The 23,370-nt window shown below is 45.4% G+C and overlaps 1 protein-coding gene across 2 annotated transcripts in view; it reads left to right on the top strand.

Moving 5' to 3' along the window:
* The window catches only part of LOC135392896 (uncharacterized), an 84,573-nt gene that overhangs the window by 46,693 nt on the left and 14,510 nt on the right, over nucleotides 1–23,370 (top strand). For both annotated transcript variants that reach the window (XM_064623560.1, XM_064623561.1), the window contains 4 exons: nucleotides 3,102–3,249; nucleotides 13,336–13,448; nucleotides 14,566–14,674; nucleotides 21,417–21,572. In XM_064623560.1, coding sequence (XP_064479630.1) covers nucleotides 3,102–3,249; nucleotides 13,336–13,448; nucleotides 14,566–14,674; nucleotides 21,417–21,476 — 430 coding nt within the window. In that variant the 3' untranslated portion in view covers nucleotides 21,477–21,572. The remainder of the gene's footprint in view (nucleotides 1–3,101; nucleotides 3,250–13,335; nucleotides 13,449–14,565; nucleotides 14,675–21,416; nucleotides 21,573–23,370) is intronic.

Below are 23,370 nucleotides of genomic sequence, written 5' to 3'. Positions count from 1 at the left end.
CAAAACATGTTTTCGGATAAGGTTCAACAACCACCGGTCGGACGTTAATAAAAAGCCAAATCTTCCTGTTGCTCGTCATTTCAAACAGCCTGGTCATTGAATAAATGATGTCGCCCTTTTTATTCTTTAATAATTATATTAAAAATTTATATTCTCACTTTAGCTCCGGTAGAGGCAGGGAACAACACGAGTCTTACCTCATTTACAAATTCCAATCAATCATCAACTAAGATCCCGGTGTACTTTCAACAGTAAGGAAATCTATTCGCCTAGATGGGATATGCTTTTCTTCTTTTTTTTCTCTATTTTTTCTTTCATCTATGGCCTCAGTACAGCTGTAAATGTCGTCCACGCTCATTTTACTTTATATATATATATATATAATTTATAGATGGGAGACAGAAGACGAAAGTGGGGGAAGTAACAAAAAAGGGGTTTATAAAACTTAAAAATCATAAAAGTTAGGGAGGGCGTTACGGCGGAAGCTCACGACATCTTCGGGACAAAAGAGCTAAATGTGGCCACGAGGCTGATATGAGCCTGGCGGAAGCTCCGCCTTCTTCGAGTCCCGAAGAAGGCGGAGCTTCCGCCGAAACGTAGACTTCCAGACCCTTAGTTTAAATGCCAGCTTAATAAACTTCAGTCCTACTTCATCTCTTGTGTCTTTCTCCCCTATCTATATTCAACATCCTGGTCGTTCGAAACCTCAATTTTGTAGCTATATATATATATATTAGAAAGAAAATTAGCAGAGGCTCGTTGGCTGCACGTTGAACATATGTTGTTGAACACCTACGCATTGCTGATGAAGGCCCAATGAGGCCGAAACAGCTGTCCAATGCTGGTGTGGCGACGTTTGGGACTTATAAATCGTTCCATGAGTATCTGTTTCTCTGCGTGCAGCCATAGCAGGCATCTTAATCTGTAATTTTGAATTTCGAACACGTCTAGTGTCATGTACTTGTGTCCTTAATGGCTTTTTTCCTGTATTATATATATATATATTTTTATTTTTCTCAATTATAATTCACTGGCTTGCACTGTGGCATTGAGGAGTGCTCAGTCACCCTCCCATGTTATATCGCTCGCTGAGCGACCCTTGGTTTGCCAATTCGGAACGATGCGCAGCTACCCAGAGCTGACGAGCCGCAAAACACGGCGAAACACGTGTCCTCTGGTGCTGCCGCATCGTTCCATGAGTATCTGTTTCTCTGCGTGCAGCCATAGAAGCCATCTTAATCTGTAAGTTTGAATTTCAACACGTCTAGTATCATTTATTTGTTTCTTTAATGGCTTTTTTTCTGCATTATAATTCACTGGCTTGCACTGTGGCATTGAGGAGTGCTCAGTCACCCTCCCAGGTGTATATCGCTCGCTGAGGACCCCTGGTTTGCCAATTCGGAACGATGCGCAGCTACCGAGGGCCGACGAGCCGCAAACACGGCGAAAACACGTGTCCTCTGGTGCTGTCGCATCGTTCCATGAGTATCTGTTTCTCTGCGTGCAGCCATAGAAGCCATCTTAATCTGTAAGTTTGAATTTCAAACACGTCTAGTATCATTTATTTGTTTCTTTAATGGCTTTTTTGTCTGCATTACAATTCACTGGCTTGCACTGTGGCATTGAGGAGTGCTCAGTCACCCTCCCAGGTGTATATCGCTCGCTGAGGACCCCTGGCTTGCAATTCGGAACGATGCGCAGCTACCCAGGGCCGACGAGCCGCAGACACGGCGAAACAGTGTCCTCTGGTGCTGCCGCATTCGTTCAATGAGTATCTGTTTCTCTGCGTGCAGCCATAGAAGCCATTTTAATTGTAAGTTTGAATTTCAAACACGTCTAGTATCATTTAATTGTTTCTTTAATGGCTTTTTTTTCCTGCATATAATATATATATATATATATATATATATGTTTGTAACTCAAACGTCGCCATGCCAGTACTGGACAGCTGTTTCGGCCTTGTCGGGCCTCATCAACAGTACGCAGGCAGGCAACGTTGAGTGGATGGCGTCACGTGATTCCTCCCGTCAGGGTGAGATAACACACTCACTGAAAGCCCAGTGCAAAGCCAGTGAAGTATAAAAGGAAAAAAAATAGCCAGAGCTCTTTGGCTGCACGTATAGCATATGTTTGTAACTGAGTTTGAGTAACATAACATAATACATATAAGATAACATAACAAAACTGAACATATGCTATACGTGCAGCCAAAGAGCTCTGGCTATTAGGAAGGTAGGGGAAGCAATAGGGGTGATTTATTTAGAAAGGTAATCCCGTAGCTCTAATAGTTCCGCTTTTGCTTCCCCTACCTCAGATATATATCACTTTTCGGAAGATGGAATCAATTGCAATATAACGTATTCTATAGCTTATAGCTTATGCGAAACTCGTAGGGTAATGTGTTAACTATAAAAGCTACGAAGTCCTAATGAGAACATCGGGTCCTTTCGGTCACTTGATACCAGAGCCGTTTTTCGAACAAAAATCCGTTCGATTGGTCGTCCGCAAAGAATTCGTGTTCATTGCACATCTTCGGAGACTCGTTCGCTCGGCGAGACGCTACGTGGAGACTCTTTCCCAGTCCCAATGGAGAGGATGAACGAGCACACTATTCGCTCTTGCGTCCTGGAAAAAGATTGAAAGAATTCAATAGAAAATGCAACCCAAGATAAGGGTAGTTCCGATAGTCACCCACATTGTTTTTATTCCGGACGCTCATCTTCGACGCATGAGGTGGCACTGTGCTCCTTCATCCTCTCACTTTAGGGGGTAAAGGAAAGATGCGCATCCGAAGATGCGCAATGAACAAAATAAAGAAAGAAATGGTGTTCCTTCAGGAATTTTGCGGACGATCTATCAAACGGATTTTTGAAAACTGCTCCTTTATTAGGTGACCGAAGGGACCAGATGTTCTCATGGGACAACATGGTAGCTTTTATAATTAAAACGTCAATTATTGAAAGTAATTCTATTCTAGTAATTCTAATACGAGTTTGCTCATGCCAGTTTGCAAGTGAACCGTAGAATAAATGACATCAGGGGACAATGACACACCTAGAGGGGAGCAAGCCTTTTGTGTAACAGCTGTGATCCTCCTGCAGGAGCCTGATCCAGTCTGTTGAAAACTTGAAAAAGAAGAGTGTATCTGACTCACTGACCAGGATGGGAATCTCAGTCACTGGGGTCTTAGCCGCAGAGGTTGGTCCTGCATGGGATATGGTAAACGACGCAACAGTCAGCATCCTTAAGGTGAGTTGTGGTGACCACATTCACTGTGCCCCGTGAAATCTCACGAGCTATTTACATTCCTTGCCAGTGCAGGCGCTTGTGTCCACGGTTTTCTCACTCACGCTGCCATGAAAACAGTGCCGTGTTGGGAAGTAATTATTCTGAACCTGAAACACAGACACACGCAAATTGCAAACGTACGAGTGCAAATTTTTGTACTAGTGCTACGTGGAGACAAGCGTGGCGGACGTTTTGGGTGGGACAGACACGCGGTGATCAAGAATAACCGAAATGTGCAGTCAACAGCATAAAACTAGTCATCATCGTTTTATGTTCGCGTTTATCATCGATCACCAGTCATCAAGTACGTCTACCGAATTTTTCTTCTATGGTCGATGCACGAAACCGAGAAATGGCCACCTCTCCATGCCATGCAGTGACATGGTGTGCCCGCGGATTCTCAATCGCGAAATATTAATTTCGGTATTAATTTAAATTTAATGTGCTTCAGTTTGTGGAATTGCTCACGAGAAACGCTCATGGCAATCTGTTGTTAGCCCCCGGTAAATTAACTGTGCAGTAGTGTACAGTAACTGTACTTACAACACTGTACAGTACTGCTGTACTTTGCTATATTATTTGCGTAGCGCACTAGCTGTTAAACTTTCCCCACGAATGTGAAGAATAACCCTGAATCCGCGACTGAGTGGATGTTACGGAGTCATGCATATAGTTATGTACCGACAGTACCTTAGGGACACGCCAGAGAGAAAAGGGGTGCAATGTTTGCGACAACAATTTGTTTGCGGTGTATCAGGAAGACTTCAAGCCATTTGCTATTCAATCACGCTTAGTTTTAGTAGTAGGAGCCGATGACAGAACAGACCTTATCAAATCCAGAAAAATGCAGTCTGCCAGTGAGCGGGTGAACACGAAAGAGCGCATTCCTGCACTACTATGTGCAAGAAATTTGTAAAGCTATCTTTTTACTCGTTTGGCACTGTCGCAGAGTGCCGGTTGCACCGGTACCAAAGCCCGACGAAGTAAAACGAAAAAGTGTTTATTTAATTCACGAGCACATGAAAATGGGAAAGTGATCCACCAGTTTGTGGTCGGCGTGCCACAGATGCTAACAAAAAAGTGGTACCGTTTTCGAATTATTCAACCGGGGGATCATATACAGAGTGTCACACCGAAAAAGGGCCGGGGGCCAAAGAAAAAATGGAGTGCTGTACACAAATGGAAGCAACTATACGTACTTGGCAGCAGGGAAGGGTAACTGTGATTTTAACGGAAACAGAAACGGTATACTATGGAGTATATTACCAAAACTGGAGATGGTAACGGAAACGGAAACGCATACCACGGTCGTCCATTACCGGAAACTGAAACGAATTTATCATCCGGTATTGAATTCGGGTAATGGCTATTCCTGCTGTGCGATTACATTTGAGTGACTTTTCATTTTCTGGTTTTGTATTTTGGTGACTCCATTCCCTGTAATGCTCTAAATACTACACGAGAGCATGGGAAGAAAACGAAAATTGGATCTCGAGGGTGCATCCCTCACTTACCACGCCCCAGTCCTCATAACTCCATGACATCAACACATGACTATACTCCACAATAGCACGAGGATGCCAGCTTATGATTTTTAGTTACTTATCTTGTACTTTTCACTGTGGCCATGGCAGTATTATTTACTATTCAGAGCGTCCGCTTTGGATAAAAGTGCGCCCGTCTTGAGTTGCTGGACTCCGAGTGACTGAAGACTGGAAACATGTTCCTCCATATATATATATATATACGCTACAAAATTGAGGTTGGAACGACCAGGATGTCAAATACAGATAGGGGAGAAAAGACACCAGAGACTGAAGTAGGGAGTAGGGGAAAGTTATTTGTTAAGCTGGCATTTAAACTAAGGGTCTGGGGAAGTTACGTTTCGGCGGAAGCTCCGCCTTCTTCGGGACAGTCCCGAAGAAGGCTCGTACAACTCACTACTTCGGACAAATTCATTGAGTGAAGATATCACCTGACAGACCCACTGCTATGCTAATTGTCATCCATGAGTTTTCTTTTTTAGTGGCATCCCTGTAGTCGCTTCTTTTGCTATTGTATAGCCAGGGAAACTTCTCAACTTGGAGAATAAGAGCGTCTAAGACATCCAATGTTTGCGCCATCTTTGCAAGGAGACGCGCGAGACAAAACATATGCGCGGCATCCGAACTTTTCTGCCATCCTATTGGCCAGTGCGCTTACGGTTACGGAGCTTGCGGGAGAAAAGTTGCCTCAACTCCTTGCGGAAACGCAAGATCGTTTACCCAAGGAGTTGAGGCAACTTTTCTCCCGCAAGCTCCGTAACCGTAAGCGCACTGGCCAATAGGATGGCAGAAAAGTTCGGATGCCGCGCATATGTTTTGTCTCGCGCGTCTCCTTGCAAAGATGGCGCAAACATTGGATGTCTTAGACGCTCTTATTCTCCAAGTTGAGAAGTTTCCCTGGCTATACAATAGAAAAAGAAGCGACTACAGGGATGCCACGCAAAAAGAAAACTCATGGATGACAATTAGCATAGCAGTGGGTCGACGTTGTGACAGTGGCACTGTCTTCGTCAGGACAAAAGATACGCAAGTGGTTATACATTGCTTAAAGGGGAATCACTTCTTCAGAAATGATGATGATGATTTTCGTTCGCACAGGACACGTGAACGCTCTAAGCTATCACCATAAGGTAGGTACTGGCGTGTTCTCTTAGCTTTGCTCTAGTCAATGAGGTATTTTTTGGAGGACAAGGTTGAGCCGGTGATTTTAAGTTTGGTGCGTCTCGAACATATGCTGCCATCTCGATAGAGTGTCGCACACTAAAATATTTGCGAATTCGGGCGCAATACAAATCAACCGATAGTCCTCGAATTCTAGAAAATGTGTTTACGCCGTTTCTGAGCGCTGTGCGAACAAACGTTCTCTATTGTCCTGCGCAGAAGTGATTCCCCCTTAAGAGGGCATACCAGCTCTCCGTCCCAATGTATTTCCTATGGAACGTATTTTATGCTTTTTGTCGGTAACCACCGCGCAGATTTTATTGCGGGTTGTGGTGGTTCCTGCATCCTCTTTCTCTCTCTCTCTCTCTCTATTACTTTGATGCCACGCTGACTGAGAGCATGGTCTTGGAGAGCAGTACAAAAGGTTGCTTCTGCTCATAAAGGGATTATCCCCTGAGCTTGCATAGTCGTACCCGTGTAATGTAAAGAGAAAGCACACGGAGACCAACAACCCTCTTCTTTTCTCTCTCCTCTCTCTGCACACGGTGCGCGTCTAGAAGAGTGAGGCGAGTTTGTTAGCTTCACGTGAAACGCCAATTCACGATTTTGCCGGTTCGAGTTTGTGCGGACTCAGTTAACTGTCTCATGAGGCTAACGAGAATCTCTCGTATTTCCGGTTAGTGCGTTCAACAGGTCTGCGTTGTAATGTTCGTAATGCAGAAAAAAAATCAACCTCTTTTCGTTAAGTGTTCACGCCTCAATCAGGACCTCGATATTGCCGGTTGCGAAATCCACGATTTCGAAATTCGCGGGGTAATAAGAAAAAAAAAGAAAAAGAAAGAGGTCGATCCCTGGTTGTGTGGACAAAAAAAAAAAAAAATGGTCCCGCAAGCACCTGCGCTGCCAAAATTACAGGGGCGTAGTTGCAGATAGCCGATGGTGCATATCACAGCCGACCAAGTGTTAACCATTCGCTCTCCTGAATTTGAAATTCACATTCAATGGACAACATAAATTGATATAATTCGCTGACACTACTTCGCTAGTGATATCGTCCTCTGGATGCTAGCATTTTTTTACAGTTGGCCAGAACACTGGTTTAACAGTTGTCCCCTTGCATCTTTTCTGTGTCGATGTTTATGTACAATGAAAGTTGTACACCTATTTATTCATTGTTTCATGGCCCGTACAACTTCGCTTCTGCTAAGATACGGTTTATCGACATCCAAAGTATGAGAGAACAACTGCAAAGTCTGCTGACCTACAATAGGAAAATACGATACAGGAAATACGATATAAGAGCACCACCCAGTGAGCATCATCCAAAGATGTCATTGATTTATTTGACTGCTTTATTGTGAAAAATGTTTATTATTTGACATCAATTATTACTTGAAAAAGGGTTAGGGGAACTTAGAATAACTGCATTTACACTGCAGTTTTTCTTTATTCTTCTCTTTGTTCTGTAAGGAAAAACGATCAAGCGACCGCTGCATTATTGTTTCCGCCGGCGCAACGAGGAACCATCTTTTCCGGAACCCAAATTCAACGTTCTCGAAACAAGGAAAATCAACAACAATGCTCGATTGCCTTCGAACGATGATATGCGCGTTTAAAAACTTTCGCGAAACTTTCACGGCTTTCCGAACTCACGAAATTTCGATGTCTGTCCAAGTCATTTTAGCGAACAAAAGCCACATTTTAGCGACTTATGCTTAGTAGGGCGGACACGACGGAACAGCGCGTTGGTTAGTTTATTATTAGGTTAGTACAAGTTCGAAGTTGCAGCTACGCCGAGCGTGCTTATCCGATGCTGTTTGCTCGTTGTAGAAGACACTAACGAAGTTGTCCGAAAGAAACGTTCGTATAACGTTAGCTTCGTGAGCTCAACTGTGCATTCTTCCTGCTCGCCTGCCATGCTAGAAAGCTTGAACCGCAAGTTTCCCGACTTTCCAGCTGGTCCCGTTACAGGAAATCGCACATAGCGCGACCGCCCGAATACACAAACATGGCGCCGCCGCCAGCCTCCGCCACGAGCTAGCAGCACTTATGAATAAGGCGTATTCTACCAAATTTTGGCGCTGTCGAACACTATGACGTCATTTGTTTACAAAGAGGGAGAGGTCTGTTCTTGAACACAAATGAAAACGATCTAAGCGTGTTGCACTCCTCCGCAGGCAACTCAAGGTCTAACTCACTGCTCACGCGCGCTGTACCTCGTAATGCTATTTGTGTCCGAAGTAACTTCTGACTCGTTCTTTTTTTTTAAGTAACTCAGTAACTCAGACTGAAGAACTTCGTTATTAACTTACTTAGTTACATTTTGCACACAGTAACTTAACTTCTTTTTGACGGGTAACTTCTCAACCTATGGTCTTAAGTGCGCTTTGTCAGCCCCTTTTCCCGCGCACAACTGTGCATTTCTTAGCCAGATAACAGTTTATTTTTCAACAGCATTTCGATCACTTATTTTGAGGTACGCCCAATTTTCGATACCGGTTCCCTGGGTTTTCCTTCTTTCGACACCGCTTGCTGGATGCTGGTTGCACGTGGAATGACCCAAATCCTTTACAACGCGTACCAAGGGAGGCCTACTGACGAAGTTAAAGGAAAAGCTCGGGTTAGGTTACTGGGGATACTCCGCTGAATTTTAGTGACACAACGCCTGAACCACGGTCCTTCAATACGCTTTCTGGTCAGGAACTCCGCTCGAATACAATAGACTAGGTCAATTAGGGACAATTGCTCCCGCCTTTGGGCGGTCGCGTCGTTCGGGGATACTCTCGTGGAGCAGACGACGTGTTGTGTTATCAGGGAATATTTGATAGGCTAATTTTAGGTACTCATTTCGTGTTCATAGTAGAAAGAATTAATTCTCGAAGCGATTCATGTTTTGATCGGCACATTTCAGTCCAGTGAAGTTTGCAGATTTGCGCGTATATTGCAACTTTCGTTGTTGTCTTCCTTTGACACGGAAATTTGCTCTCACTCGGGGCTCTCAGTGATGGTTGAGAGACATATTATTGCATTTTGTTGCAAAATCCAGTGGTAGATTGTAAGCTGACGCTTTCCGTAGTTACTGCGTGAGGGCGAGACTTTCCAATCGCGTGATTATCTTGTTTTCCTCGTAGCAGTTTGTTGTAACTTGAGCAGGGATAAAATGATGAGGTGATTCTATTTCAGCGCAGACAGATACGACTTCAGAAGTAGTACCTTTAGAAATCCTGTATTTGAATAATCTAAAATGATCTCTGGCGGTACACATGCCTGGGATGTACATAGCGTTGTACGTAGGGATACGCATAGCCTGGGGATACGCATGCTATAAATTGTATGGCTCGATCGTTTTCGGCAAGGAAATAGGAATACGTCTCTTTTTTTTTTTTTTGATGTGATGCAGTGCCATGCACAAGGTTTAACGTATCGTACGTAGAGAGCAATTTTTACACACTTCGGGAAGAGATGACGGGAAAAGTCGTTGTGAGAGATTATAACAAAACCAGCAGGCACAATGATTGGTGCCTCCTTAATGTAATTTGGACGAATGCTCTGTAATTACGGAGCAAACGGTATGTTCCTTTGCCGGTTCCGACAGGATTCAAGCCGGGTTATTAAATTAACACTATAGAATTTCCTCTTACTGAAATGTGGCCATATTCAACGGCTACACTATCATCGCATTGTAGATAGCCTCGGCATATGAATCAGATCAGTTCCAGGACATTTTACTGAGCATACTATTTAGAATGGTGGAATGGAGTTTTATTTGTGAGGTGAGAAGGAAATTTTGGGATTGCACAAAAACTACATTTACGAGAACACTGTAATATCTGGTAACAAAAAAAAAAAACAAGAAAGAGAGAGAGAGATAAGCAGGGGGAAGGAGAGAAAATCTCTTGTATTAAGGTGAAGACAAGGAAACTATTTTTTTAGCACTATACACGGCCCGGAATGGGCTATACAGTCTGTAGTTTATGGTTCGCAGAAGCTTTTGACACACTGCAGAAGCATTTCAGAAGGAAACAAAGAAAAACGAAGAGATCAAAACAGAAAACATCACCCCTCCCTCTGCCTGCTTCCGGTGCAGCAAAAACTAATATGTATGTGCGGGCTTCGTTTACTGAGCCGACCTGGCATTACATCTTTCCCCCCAAGTTGCTCCTTAAGACATGTTATTGTACTGATATCATGTTGATTGATATAGCTTTGAATATGTTACGGTTCTTTAGTGTTTGATGCTACATATGTCACACAGTGATCAACTAGGAGCTCAACAAACCACGCTCATCGCAGTACATCTCCACTAAGACTATTAGCGAATGTTTTCTGTTTATTCCCCTAGACCAAGTCACCTCTCTCGTCTAGACAAAGAAAAATACTTTCATTGAGTCTTCGTAAAGTTAGGCTCCCCTTCCATAAAGAACATATGGCCATCACGAAATGCTGCAGGCTGGAATCAGACGAAGTCTCCTTTATATGGTGTAGATCATTCTTACATACGAAAGAGTGCAAAGATTGCAATAAACTTCCAAGATATTAAAAAAGACATGTGCTTACGCACTTAAAACGCAAGCACAAAGAATGCAAGAGTGTGCACCAGTGGCGTAATCTAAAGCTACCTGCGCCCATGGCAACATGGTTAACATGATGTCCTTGGGGATGCGTTTTCGTGTGGTCCGCACTAGGTTTCACATTACAACCTCTCTAATGGCGGGTGCTTTAGATCATTTATGAGAATGTGCCAGGTTGAGTGCCCGACCTGGCACATTCACACCCGACCACATAATGGCGCCCCTGTTTACCTGGCTCGTATTGAGTATTGAGTGACCGTGGCTCAACGAAGGTTTGGTGTAATGTGAAGTACACTGTGAAAACCAAAGGAGTGTCTATAAAAATTAAGTACCTGAAGCTTCCGGGTAATAATCAGCGCATTATGAGACGGAATTTGTGCTCCGATACCTTCTCGCGGTCAAGTTCCTTTCATTTTAATCTTGTTCAATATATATAAAGACGGGAATTCAAGGAGTTCCTTCCTTCTCTATTTCTTTCTTTTTGTTGAATAGCTGTTTGGCTAAATGCAATGCATTTATTTAGGGCTGATTGAGTGTCAGTATTAAGCCTATCAAAGACCGAAAATCGTAACGCCGAAATATCCGAAGGCAGAAAGCCAAAAGGGCGAAAAATTATAACGGCGATCTGTCAAAAGTCCGAAAGCCAAAAGACGGGGCGGAAAGTCATAACGCCGAACTGTCAGAAGGCTGAAGGGTGAACACCCCAGTGAATTGACCACTCAATGGATAGTGTAGGTTTTGAAAAAGTTTGTGGCTATTGTATTAAAAATCAAATAACCGGAGCATAAATTCCGTCTCATATGCGCTAATTATTGCCTGGAACTTCAGTACCATATTTTTACTTGGTTTTCACAGGTACTTCACATTACACCAGACCTTTCGTTCAGCGTAGAGACACTAGTTCAGGGGGGAATCTGACTCCAACTGACTCCCTAACTCTCTGTGACTAAGTGACTCTCTAAGTGACTCCCCAGTGACCAGGAGTTTTCCTCATCTTTCTCAGAAGGCCTCCCTTTGTTCGCGGTGCAAAGACAGACGGGTACAGGTTTTGGGTCATTCAACGCGCAACCAGCAAAGAGTGTCGAAAGATGGAAAATCCAGGGAACCGGTATCGGTATCGAAAGATTGGTGCGGTAATCTCAAATGTGATTGAAGTACCGGTTGAAAAATAAACATGAACATGAAAAAGCATCGTTATTTTACTAACATAATAAACAACTAACTAACGTGCTGTTCCGTCGCGTCCGCTCCGCTAAGCCTAAGCCTACAAAAATGTGGATTTAGTTTGCTAAAATAACCTTGGACAGACATCGAAATTTGTGTGGTAAATAGGATTTTTAAACACTGCATATCATCGAACGAAGCAATCGAGCATTGTCGTTGGTTTCCTTCTTTCGCGAACGTGAATTTGGGTTCCGGTTGCTCACTCTGCGTGCGCGGTCGCTTCATCGATTTTTCCTTATTGGTTCACGTGGAGTGTTGAATATAAAAGAAAACAATAAAGAGCAAAATAAAAATAAATCGATCAATAAAGTAAGAAAGAGGAAAACAAGGAAGAGCTGCAGTTCTGGATGCCGTTATCCTGGGGGGATTACACACATTTATCTATGTGTAATCCGCTTGCTCGCTGTTTCAACATGACGAACATTACAGGGCAGTCCTGTTGAACGTTACTGGAATGTTTGTAAGTTCGCCTTCCACTAACCGTAAATATGAGATTCTCGTTAACCTTATCAGACAGTTGACTGAGTAAGCGCAAAACCTGAAATGGAAAAATCGGGCAAATTGAAGTTCATGTGAAGCTGATAACTCGTCTCACCTCTCTATATGCGCACACGAAAAAAGAGGGTTGTTGGGCGCTCTGTGCTTTTTCTTTACATTTTACGGACCGCGATAATGCTGGGTCAGACATCCCTTTATGAGCAGCAAAGTAAGCTTTTGTTCTGGTCTCCAAGGCCATGGTCGCCATGCCCTAAGTCAGCGGTCCATGAAAGTAGAGAGGAGCCAGCAGTACGGTGCGCATCCGCACCGCTTGCTCGGCGGAAGGATACGGTCCGCGCGGTTTTCCTGTCTCATCCCCAGATGGCATCACAGAATGACGTGCTCTACTGGGCTTTCAGTCGGTGTTTATGCGTACTCACATTTCATGCTTTTTTTAAAAACGAAAAGTGGTACACATATAAATTTGGTGTCTATCGATTCCTGAAATATTTTGAGAGAAAGTAAATGGGAAGTTCGAAATGGCTATAGAATAAGAACCTGTTCAAAGAGGGAGGAGAAAAATTCACATTCGTGATGTCGCCGTAAAACACATACGACATGTATCAGAAATGTATTAACGTTATCCGATACATCCGATACTGCGTGTGAATGCGTGAATGCGTCAACTGCTTGTGCATGTTTACTCCACTTGAATGTGCTAACGAAGTGGTTAGGATCCCTTGCGGCGCACTCCTCTCCCCCCTCTGAACGACAGAATGAGTCTGCTTCCGCCTGCCGCAGGGTGTCACGCAAAGGAGAAAATACACCGCTCGTGTATTCCGCACTGTTCCCGTGCGTTATTACCAGCGATTACAGCGCGATTGCAGCGCGTAAAATGCTGGTATACCCGCAATGCGTTTTCACGCAGTGCGAATGCGCTTTCGCACCCATTAAGCAACCCACTAAATGCAGCACAGACGCGATGGCTATGAGTCTGGGGTCAGTATCCTGTCTCTACGGCATCATAGGATCATACACATGATTAGGACTAACCAGGGTAACTATTTCAGACCACGCAGAGCCTGATTCAATCAACATACGGGCCAGCTGTTGGCATAATCACAACGGAAGGATCAGACATTAAGGACAGAAGAGTTCTTGCGAATCTGGTTCGTCTTTTAAGGTGAGTGATTATTCCAGGGCAAAGGCGTCGCTCTGGTGCAGCGATACCATATACCTATGATACGAAGTACAGCCAGCGTCAAAGTTGAACACTGCTCCAGGCTGCGAAGCGAAAAGAGAGGCACCCTGGCAGCGCCTAGTCGCGCCTGGTAGCTGTAGATGACTAACATAACACCCGACTTGGCTATTTCCGCAGACCGCAATGACGTTCAAGTTAACTCTGATTCGAGCTGTACAGGTGTGATGAGTCATTGTCAGCCAGAATCCTCCAGCGCGCGACGTTTGACAGCACTGCCCAGCCTGTGTTCACGTTCGCCACTCAACCTAGTCGGTCATTAAGAACCTTAAGAACTTTCGCCACTGCGGAGAAACGGAAGGACTGCGTGCCATAACTTCCAGCTTTGTCTCTCTCCAGCAGTCTCTATCTAATTGAGTCGAGAAATGTCACGAGCGGTATGGTGAGGGCAGGAAGGGACGTAGGGGCTATGCTAAGAGGATCCCATTTCCAAAATTCGGTAGGGGAGATTAGCGAGGTTCATATTACCAGCGACAGTATGAAAACATTTGTTGGCAGCTTCTGAAGCATCAGGTCGATCACCGTGCTGCTGGTACAAAACGACGGAATAACTGACGGCGTGCGATCTCCACATCCCTATTGCCTTTTGCCTGAAGGGAGTCTTATGGCATCGGCGGGATGGCGGCCAGGTTCCTGACCTCCGTGACCTCATCTAGCGCCGCGACCACATGCCAGGGCAAACTGTGCTTCCGCTTGACGGCAGGGACGTGAGGAATAGCCAAAGGAGGGTCCGTCGGAGAAGGGGCGTGATGAGGTGCTGACGCAGGGCCGTGTGGCAGTGACGGTTGTGGAACACCTGGGGTTGCAGTGACCGGGGGCGCGGCAGTAGGCATTGTAGGCAGTAGGAAGTAGGCATTGAAGTGAGAAAACGCTCAACGTCGAAATGTCGGGCCTGATGACGTTCGGTTCGGGTCAGTTCGCCTTCACCATTCAGCCTATGCTTGTGCTGTCAAGTACATCGCGCGCCGAGAGATTGTGGCTGATGGAATTCTAGTCAGAATTGTGCAGTTTCTGGTGCTAAGCCTTCGTACTCTGTCTACAGGGAGATACAACCCAGTTACGTGATCTACCGCAGTTCATCAATTCTATCCGACAACAGGGCCTGTGTTATCCGGAGTCCGTCTCCATGGGCAGGGTCGGCTCCTTCCTTTGTAAGTGTCTGCTCTCATTGTACGATCCATACCTCCAGTACACTCAACCGATCACTAAACTCATGCTCAAGCCGTTCCGCCTCCGCCTGGGTTGTGAACAAATCAGGAAACTGTATTTCCGTTCTGTGCATTTTGCAAGAACTGGTTTGGCCTTTTACAGATCTCGGCAAAAGTTTACGGAACACCAGAGCGACGTAGTTCTTGATCAGAGCGACACCCTAGCAGCGAACGGGAGGGTACAAACCCTGTTTACGCTGTTTGCTGCTCCTGTTTGCAGCAACAGTATCGATCACATCACTATATACACCACTCCGGTGTTCCATAAACTTTTGTCGGGACCTGTATCAGCCCAAGCAGCACACGTACTGAAAGTGAGTGCAATATTAGTGTGCGGTTTCACGCGTCTGTTCAGGGCCTTCCACCTACTCATCCACACCTATTGCACTTTCAGTACATTGTGCCGCTTGGGTAGAGAACTACAGAAGGAAGTTTACAGGGTGGTACGGGAATCACGTGACGAGGAAAATATTTGGGTATGGAGCGGACTAGCGGAGTGAAGCGACGCGCGCACGACTTGGTAACAACACCGATAACACGCACGGGAGCTTGCTCGTGGATGAAGGAATAAGACTTGATGCATAACTGTGGAAAAAAAACATGGGACTTTCCAGATATCAGGAGATGGCCGGATGAAATTGGCAGTGGCGCCTCTGATTACCTTCTGGATGACAAATAGGCTAAATGCCAGTTCTAAGGGTGCAGCAAGGGAAACAGCTACGGTCCGCGGGCGATATACAGGTTACGTAATTGCATGAGGATATCGTCAATATCAAGCTGCGAGCTATTACGAGCTAAAATAGAGGAAATTGAAAATTTGGCGCTAGTGAGTGCCACTTCCAGTGATTGATCTGAATGTCCAGTGAACGTCTGAAATATGGCTCGGGCTAGTTGGTGTAAATTTTCAAGCGACCAAGCAACATACACGAAACAACAACACAGCGAGTTGTCTGGTCTAATATCCTGTGTGTTCTTCGATTGCTTAAAAACGATTTGGCCAAACGGTACTTCGCAGGCTGCAGCAAGTAAAGAGGCATGGGCCCAAGACTCACAGCTATACGGATATGGATATACAGTTGCATAATTAGATGCCATCGATATCGCGTTTATATCATCACCAGATAATCTAGCTAGCAGTAGCTAGGAATACAGAAGGTCACCGACACAGTAAGTGAAGTATTTTAGTGTACCCAGACATGTACAAGATACTCAAAGATGTATTTAAGATGTATGTAATAAATACCGATGTTAGAATGTAATTAAATGTGTGTAATTAAATTAGAATGTGTGTAAAATCATGAAAATTAAAGTACTATTAAAGTACTAAAGTAAGATACTATTTATCCTAGAACGCGAAAAGTCACCGGTCACGGTTCAATTCGGCAAGTCGCCGCTATGTGACATGAATCACCTAACCCGCGCACCATGCAAGCCGCCGCTGTGTGCGTCATCTAAACACAAGTCCCAAAAAGATACCACATAGCTCCACTGTATATGTGACCCAGAACAAAGCAAACTTCTAGCAGGTCCCTGCTCGGCGAGGTCAGAATTCGGTGTCACCGCGTTAGGGCACACATAATAGAACCCTCACTCGCCAAGGATTAGTACACACGGGGCAAGATCTCAATGGAGACTCAATGTCCGGATCAAGTCCCAGGGGCTCAGGAAATTTCCACTGAGCAAGCAAGGTAATGGAAAGACGACACAAAAAGTTTGAGAGGGAGATCCAAAATATGTAATGGGCCATTTCCATATTCGCGTCGCCCATGGAGGCGGCATGTCGAACGTCGTGCCCCCCCCCTATATCCCCCCTATATTGCAATTGATTTCATCTTGGAAAAAGTGTTTTTAAAAAATGTGTATACACTTAGCTGGGACACCCTGTATGGCACTGTCTTCGTCAGGACAAAAAAACCCTTTTTGTCCTGACGAAGACAGTGCCACTGTCGAAACGTCGACCCCGTTTCTCATTCAACTTTTAATTTCTGCCCATTAAATAGTCAACTAGTGTTTCTAACTTCCCTAAAATCTGTTGTCCGCGTCTTTTTTTTCCCACAACTGTAAAACTTCGTGGCCGTTTGACTTTTGTACTTCCCTATACGCCCTATATGTATGTATGTATGTATATATATAAAGAGGGGGAAAAAGCCATTAAAAAAATAAGTAAATGATGCTAGATGTGTTTGAAATTCAAACTTATAGAGTAAAATGGCTTCTATGGCTGCACGTAGAGAAACAGATACTCATTGAACGATGCGACAGCACCAGAGGACACGTGTTTCGCCGTGTTTGCGGCTCGTCGGCCCTGGGTAGCTGCGCATCGTTCGGGATTGGCAAACCATATATATATATATTTATATATATATATATATATAACACCATACTGCTACTACCGGAGGCCGTTCCCATGAGGGGGGGAGGAGTGAGAGTGGCATTAAGATGACTTCTATGGCTGCACGCAGAGAAACATACTCATTGAACAATGCGAACTCATGGAACTGGTGCTGTCGCACCGTTCCATGAGTATCTGTTTCTCTGCGTTGAGCCATAGAAGCCATCTTAATTCAACTTTTAATTTCAAGTGCGTCTAGAGTCATTTACTTGTTTCTGCAAATGCAATGCTCCATGGCTGCACGTGAGGCATATGTTTACAATTCAATTCAACATGGAACATTGATGTCTTGCAGAGACAGTGTTTGTGCCGACCCAAGAGCGTAGTCACATCCCTACGCTGTGCCGATGAGTGCTAAGAAGCTCGAAACGCCCGTCCACAGCTGGAATTGTAGCTGCTTGAATTGTAAACATGTATATGATATATATATATTATGTATGCGTGCAGCCATAGAAGCCATCTTAATTCAACTTTTTAATTTCAAGTGCGTCTAGTGTCATTTACGTGTATTCTGCAATGGACAAATGCTCCATGGCTGCCGAGAGGCAATATGTTTACAATTCAATTCAACATGGAACATTGATGTCTTGCAGAGACAGTGTTTGTGCCGACCCAAGAGCGTGTCACATCCCTACGGCTTTGCCGATGAGAGCTAAGAAGCTCGAAACGCCCGTCCACAGCTGGAATTGTAGCATGCTTGAATTGTAAACATGTATATGTATATATATATATATATGTATGCGTGCAGCCATAGAAGCCATGTTAAACTGTAAGTTTGAATTTCAAACACGTCTAGTATCATTTATTTGTTTCTTTAATGGCTTTTTTTCCTGCATTACAATTCACTGGCTTGCACTGTGGCATTGAGGAGTGCTCAGTCACCCTCCAGGTGTTATATCGCTCGCTGAGTGACACCTGGTTTGCCAATTCGGAACGATGCGCAGCTACCCAGGGCCGACGAGCCGCAAACACGGCGAAACACGTGTCCTCTGGTGCTGCCGCATCGTTCCATGAGTATCTATATATATATACCGGGTGTTTCAGTTAAATCCCCGGGCTAAATAATTCGCGAACCGGTGCACCAATCGAATAACTTTCTTTTTTACAAGTATCTGTCCAATACCGCCTACAAGATGCGCACCGCGTGAATGAGCGGGAGGCGCTCATTATTTAAATAAATAATGCCGCGACCAGCCGCGACAAAATACGTACACCAAAACCAATTAATTACTGCAACAAATGACCCGCTTCGGTGGCAGATTTTTCTCTAAAAGGTGTCCACTGAAGGTCCCAAAAGGGGTAGTACCCATTTTAATGCCGACGGCGCCCTGCTTTAGAAGTTAGCTTTTTTCACGAAACTCATTTGAATTTTTATTTAAATAATGAGCGCCTCCCGCTCATTCACGCGGTGCGCATCTTGTAGGCGGTATTGGACAGATACTTGTAAAAAAGAAAGTTATTCGATTGGTGCACCGGTTCGCGAATTATTTAGCCCGGGGATTTAACTGAAACACCCGGTATATATACTCATGGAACGATGCGACAGCACCAGAGGACATTTTTCTTTTTTTTTTCATTCATTTTTCTTATATTTTAATGGCTTTTTTCCTCTCTTTATATATATATACATGTATATATATATATATATACAATTATTCGTGGCGAGGTTAGTATTACGCTACTTTTTGTGGAGCAGCGGGTATTCAGTTACTTCGTTTTGGTAGCGGGTACAGCACTGCCCTTTGCATATACCGCGAGGCCTCCCAAGACCTTCACCGAAAAATATCCTTTACGACTTTACAATAGACTTGCGATTATTTTTAGTAATTATTGTTACATGTTTCTTGCTTGGAGCAGTGTACCGATGTCCGCCTGTGTGCGCCGGACCAGTGTACCGTTGTCGAGTGGCGCGCGTCGATGTAGAACGCGCACCAGGGAGAGGAAATACTGGCCGTAAATAGTGCATAAATTATTGCATAGTGCTAAATTACACCACCTCGGTGTCCAGTGTAGGCAAACCTATCCCGGCACAGTATTTATGGCGAAAAACAGCGAAAAATAGGGACAAAACAGGAGGAAGTTGAAGGTACACCTTACACAAATATATATTTGCTTGCAATTGACAGTGAATTGACTCAACAAGTGCATTTTAAGGTCAATGGGCCTGCAATAGTGGTGCTTTGGCCAGTGGCTTCCTAATTTACTTTTAGCGATTGAGTTTGGGAACTCATCCTATTGACTCTTCAGGATCCTTGTAAATGTTACCTTACAATTTGATCAGCGCCTTTTTAATTGCATTTCAATTTACTTGAGGTATTGCTCAGTCTAGACGGTGCTGCATAAAGCACACCAAAAGCAAAATCTCATTGTACACTCTACGCACCGTTTCGTGCATAAGGTACACATGCGATACGACGCGCGGACAAGCGAGATCAGACAAACGTCAAACCTTGGGAGGTCTTACTCGCCCGTGCCATTTCAAGCTTCAAACCTGACGTGCAAAAGGGAACGTGCCGTCATCAGCAAAGTCCAATTCGCGACGCGCATAAAACATACACACACATACACACGAAATGAGGCACAGAGTGTAGCGGTATCGCTCTGCATGAGCTCTGCCGTCTTCTCGGATCCAGACGCACCCGAACCACTGCGTATACCGCCCTTGCGCTAATGGCCTTGTCCAGTGCTTTCACCGGAGCCTGAAGAGCAGTTTTCGCGCACTCTGCAATCCTCCCTCATGCCCTCCCCTCATCTTGCTCCACTTACGGCCTTGTCCGAAGCCAGGTCCGATCTGGGCTGCTCTTCTGCTGAACTCGTCTTTGGAACCCCACTTCGCTTCCCGACTGACCTCGTCACCTCCACCAACAACCCATCGGACCGCTCCGACTATGTTTCCTTACACCGAGACACTTTGTCGATAGCATCCCATGTCTTCCTCTCGATTCCTTCCCCTCGCAGTTGCCTGGACGCCCCGTACTCGGGACCCTATGGAGTCCTCTCTCGCACTGAGAAGACACTGGTCCTCGCCGTCGACGGTCTCGCGGAAACAGTTTCTGTCGATCGCGTGAAGTAGGCTTCGTTCTTCTCTCCGCTCTCATGTCCGTTCTAGCCTCCGGAAATCACTGGCACCTCGAACTGGCCCTTGCTTCTTCCTCGGCATGCCCGTCGTCTGTCTCGGGTACTCGCGCTCGCGGTGTCAGTCACTTTTCGCGCCTTCGTCAAGCTTCTAGGAGGAGGCTCGAGAATAGAAGTAAAGCACAACAACTTTCAGGAATCGCTCTTCTATAGGGAAAAAAAACTAAAAAAACTTGCATAATGCGCACTGTCTCTGCGGGATACTTTTATTTTGCAATGTAAAACGCACGCGTGATTACGTCAGCGTATGCATAGGGGTAAGTATGTGGCCATTTTGTGGACGCCAACCGGAAAGTTTCTTGGTAAAGTCAGCAGTTTCTGACTTGCATGAAACAACCCTGCATATCCGGCTGGCCGTGTCCATGTGCCAGTACCTTTCAGTCATGCAAGCGACGGCGGACGCAACTGCTGACTGTAATAAACGCTAATGCAGTAGCGAGCACGTCTTACCCACGTGGCCGCTATTCTTGGCTGGTTACCGATTATGCTGCCCCAGTGTACCAACATCCCCAATTAGAAGGTTGTTAAACCACTGGTAACGTGACCGCATCTACCGCACTCAATCAACCTGTTGGTACTGTGAATGCAAACGACCTCTCCCTGAAGGTTCGTCTACAGACACTGCAGCCATCATAATGCTGTCTGCGCCGTCTGTGTGCACTGCTTGCACTGCATTGATATGCCCTTCGGTTAGTACTCGTGAATGTGCGCAGGCGAGCATGCAGCAGTAAGACAGCACAGTCCAGTGCCCAAGGATGGCCATGTCCAACGTATTGGCGCTGGTATTGGAGGTTGTGTAGCTAAACTATGCTGACACCTCTGATATCGATATCATAAGTGAGAATGACTTGCTCCAGTATACGTTCCCCAACTGAAAACTAGCTGCAGAATACACACTCGTTTCCTCCGTGATGCTGCAGAGTGGCGCGTTGGGCTGTTCAAAGGAACTGCCGATCGAAATACGTGTATAGCACAGCCGTCCGTGGCCGCCCTTCGCCGAGCACAGGCAGCTGTGCGTTTGCCGCTCTGTAGCATTTCAGCCTCCTGAAAATTCACATGGGTAGAAGGTCGACGTCATAAATAGACGCGAAGGACGCAGGAAATGCCCTACCATCGTGCCTCATCAGAGTTCCTAATGCATCATGTTTTATATTGCAGGAGTCTGCCCTGGAGTTACTGCGTCTCACTCCACCTGACTTAACCGAAGACGGTTTTTGACCCTATCTCCAGCTGTGGCGCATTACACCTTGTGGAAAAGAAATGACGCCATCGGGTCAACATGTAAAGGGCATGCTTATGAAACCCTACACCAACGTAAGTACCGTGGCAGCATACACCAGATAGCCAGAGCAAACGCGACTGTTAGTCAACTCTGAAGTCCGTACTGATGCGATCCGCGTGTATCGCTCTACGGTCTGTACACTGCTAATCTGGTAACCTTTAGTAAAGGTATACCTAAACATAGAGGTTATTGTCTCCTGCCCACCACACAGACGTATGGGGTAATTTGGCCAGGCATGGCCTCCTCATAGACGCTACAGAAAAACATGCTGAAAATCAGCGTACGTAATTTATCTAGAGACATGTAGGGGTGAAAAACTACTGCAAAATTTGACATGCACAACAAATGAAAAAAAAAATGCAACTTGAAAATATTGATTATTTAGATGACGCTCCAGTAGAGACAGAAGCATGAGCATCATTTTCAACGAGGGACTATTTACGGCCTTCACCAGTCTTCACGTTGTTGCAGATCCCTCAGAGCACACTGAATACGTTCCAAAATCATTTCCGATATCTGAGAATGACACGTCAGCGACGCGACAATGGTAGATCAGTGGTACATGAAGTATCAAAACACAAGGCGTCAAAGAAGCGACGTAGCCAGGTCCGGCGAAACGAATTCGCCGGGGATGAGAGATGACCGGACCCCATCCTCACGCCTCGATAACACAGTCCAAGTATTTCTTCGACCTTGGGTCCCGCAGGCCCCGCGGAGCCATCCCCATCTGCCCCACACTCTAAGAAAAAAGGTAGAATTTTCTACTCATCCCGTTAGAGTTGCGAGCGTTCTGCGCATTCTCCTCTCCGGTTACTCCACTCGGAAAGCTCCATTGGCTACGGTGGCACCCTCCTCTTCCCTCTCACTGCCTCCTCTCATGCGTAGAGACGCACTTGCACAGCGTTTTACCTTTTGGGTGTAACTGCAGAGTAGAAAGAAATTAGAGTTGAAACCCTCGTCCTACCAGCGTGGGTAGGAGGAAGGGAAAGGGACGCTGTCGCTTATACCCCCAGTGGAGAAAGCGCGCGTGGATTCGCCCGAAATGGTAGAAATGCTGTCGTTCTACAAGCTTGAGTACGAAATTCTACCTTTTTTTCTGCAACACATACAGAATCGGAGACACAATAACGGAACGCATACTGATCCGAAACTTTAGGTTGAATGTGCGGCCAGAACGAAAACACGGTAACTTTTGAGTCGTATACCTTTTATAAACGTTACACAGTACTTTGCAAAGTGAAGAAAAAGCAGATACGTAATTCCGCTATAAAGCTCCCGGGCGGGCTTGCGATACCTTTGTATACGAAGTATTGTCGCTGCGCGGGACGTACAATCTCTCTCCGGTTAGGAAGCCGGAGTGTGAAAGTCCTTGCAATACCATCACGTCCAGGGTTGCTGAGGGTCACGATCGCAGTCTTCCATAACAATGGTGGGACGCCCTCCTCCTCCACGATGACGACATCACCTGGTTTCATTTGCGGAGGAGATCCGCGAGAAGCTTCGTGTGCCGAGCGGAACTGTAGCAGGTACTCTCGCTTCCAGCGCCTCACAAAGCTTGCTCCAAAGCTTGCTGTCGTCTTTCGCTTCGGTCGCGCAATGCCAAGATCTCAGCTCCTTGTTGGGGAGGTTGTGCGGATGGCAGCCTGACTAAACGGTTTTCCATCTTCCGGCGGCGTGAGCGGTAACGCCTCCTCAGGTCCGTGTATGCCAAAGGGAGTCTGGCCATCAATGGGACCTGCCTATACCTGAGGCTCCACACACTTTTTAAGGTATCTAGCCAATCACAGGTCGAAATACAGATGTCTATTATTACTTTTATCAATGCCATCT

Source organism: Ornithodoros turicata, chromosome 4 (assembly GCF_037126465.1).
Source record: "Ornithodoros turicata isolate Travis chromosome 4, ASM3712646v1, whole genome shotgun sequence".
In the NCBI taxonomy this organism is placed as follows: domain Eukaryota; kingdom Metazoa; phylum Arthropoda; class Arachnida; order Ixodida; family Argasidae; genus Ornithodoros; species Ornithodoros turicata.
The sequence above is the reverse complement of the archived record's forward strand: the minus strand, read 5'-3'. Positions and strand labels throughout refer to the sequence as shown.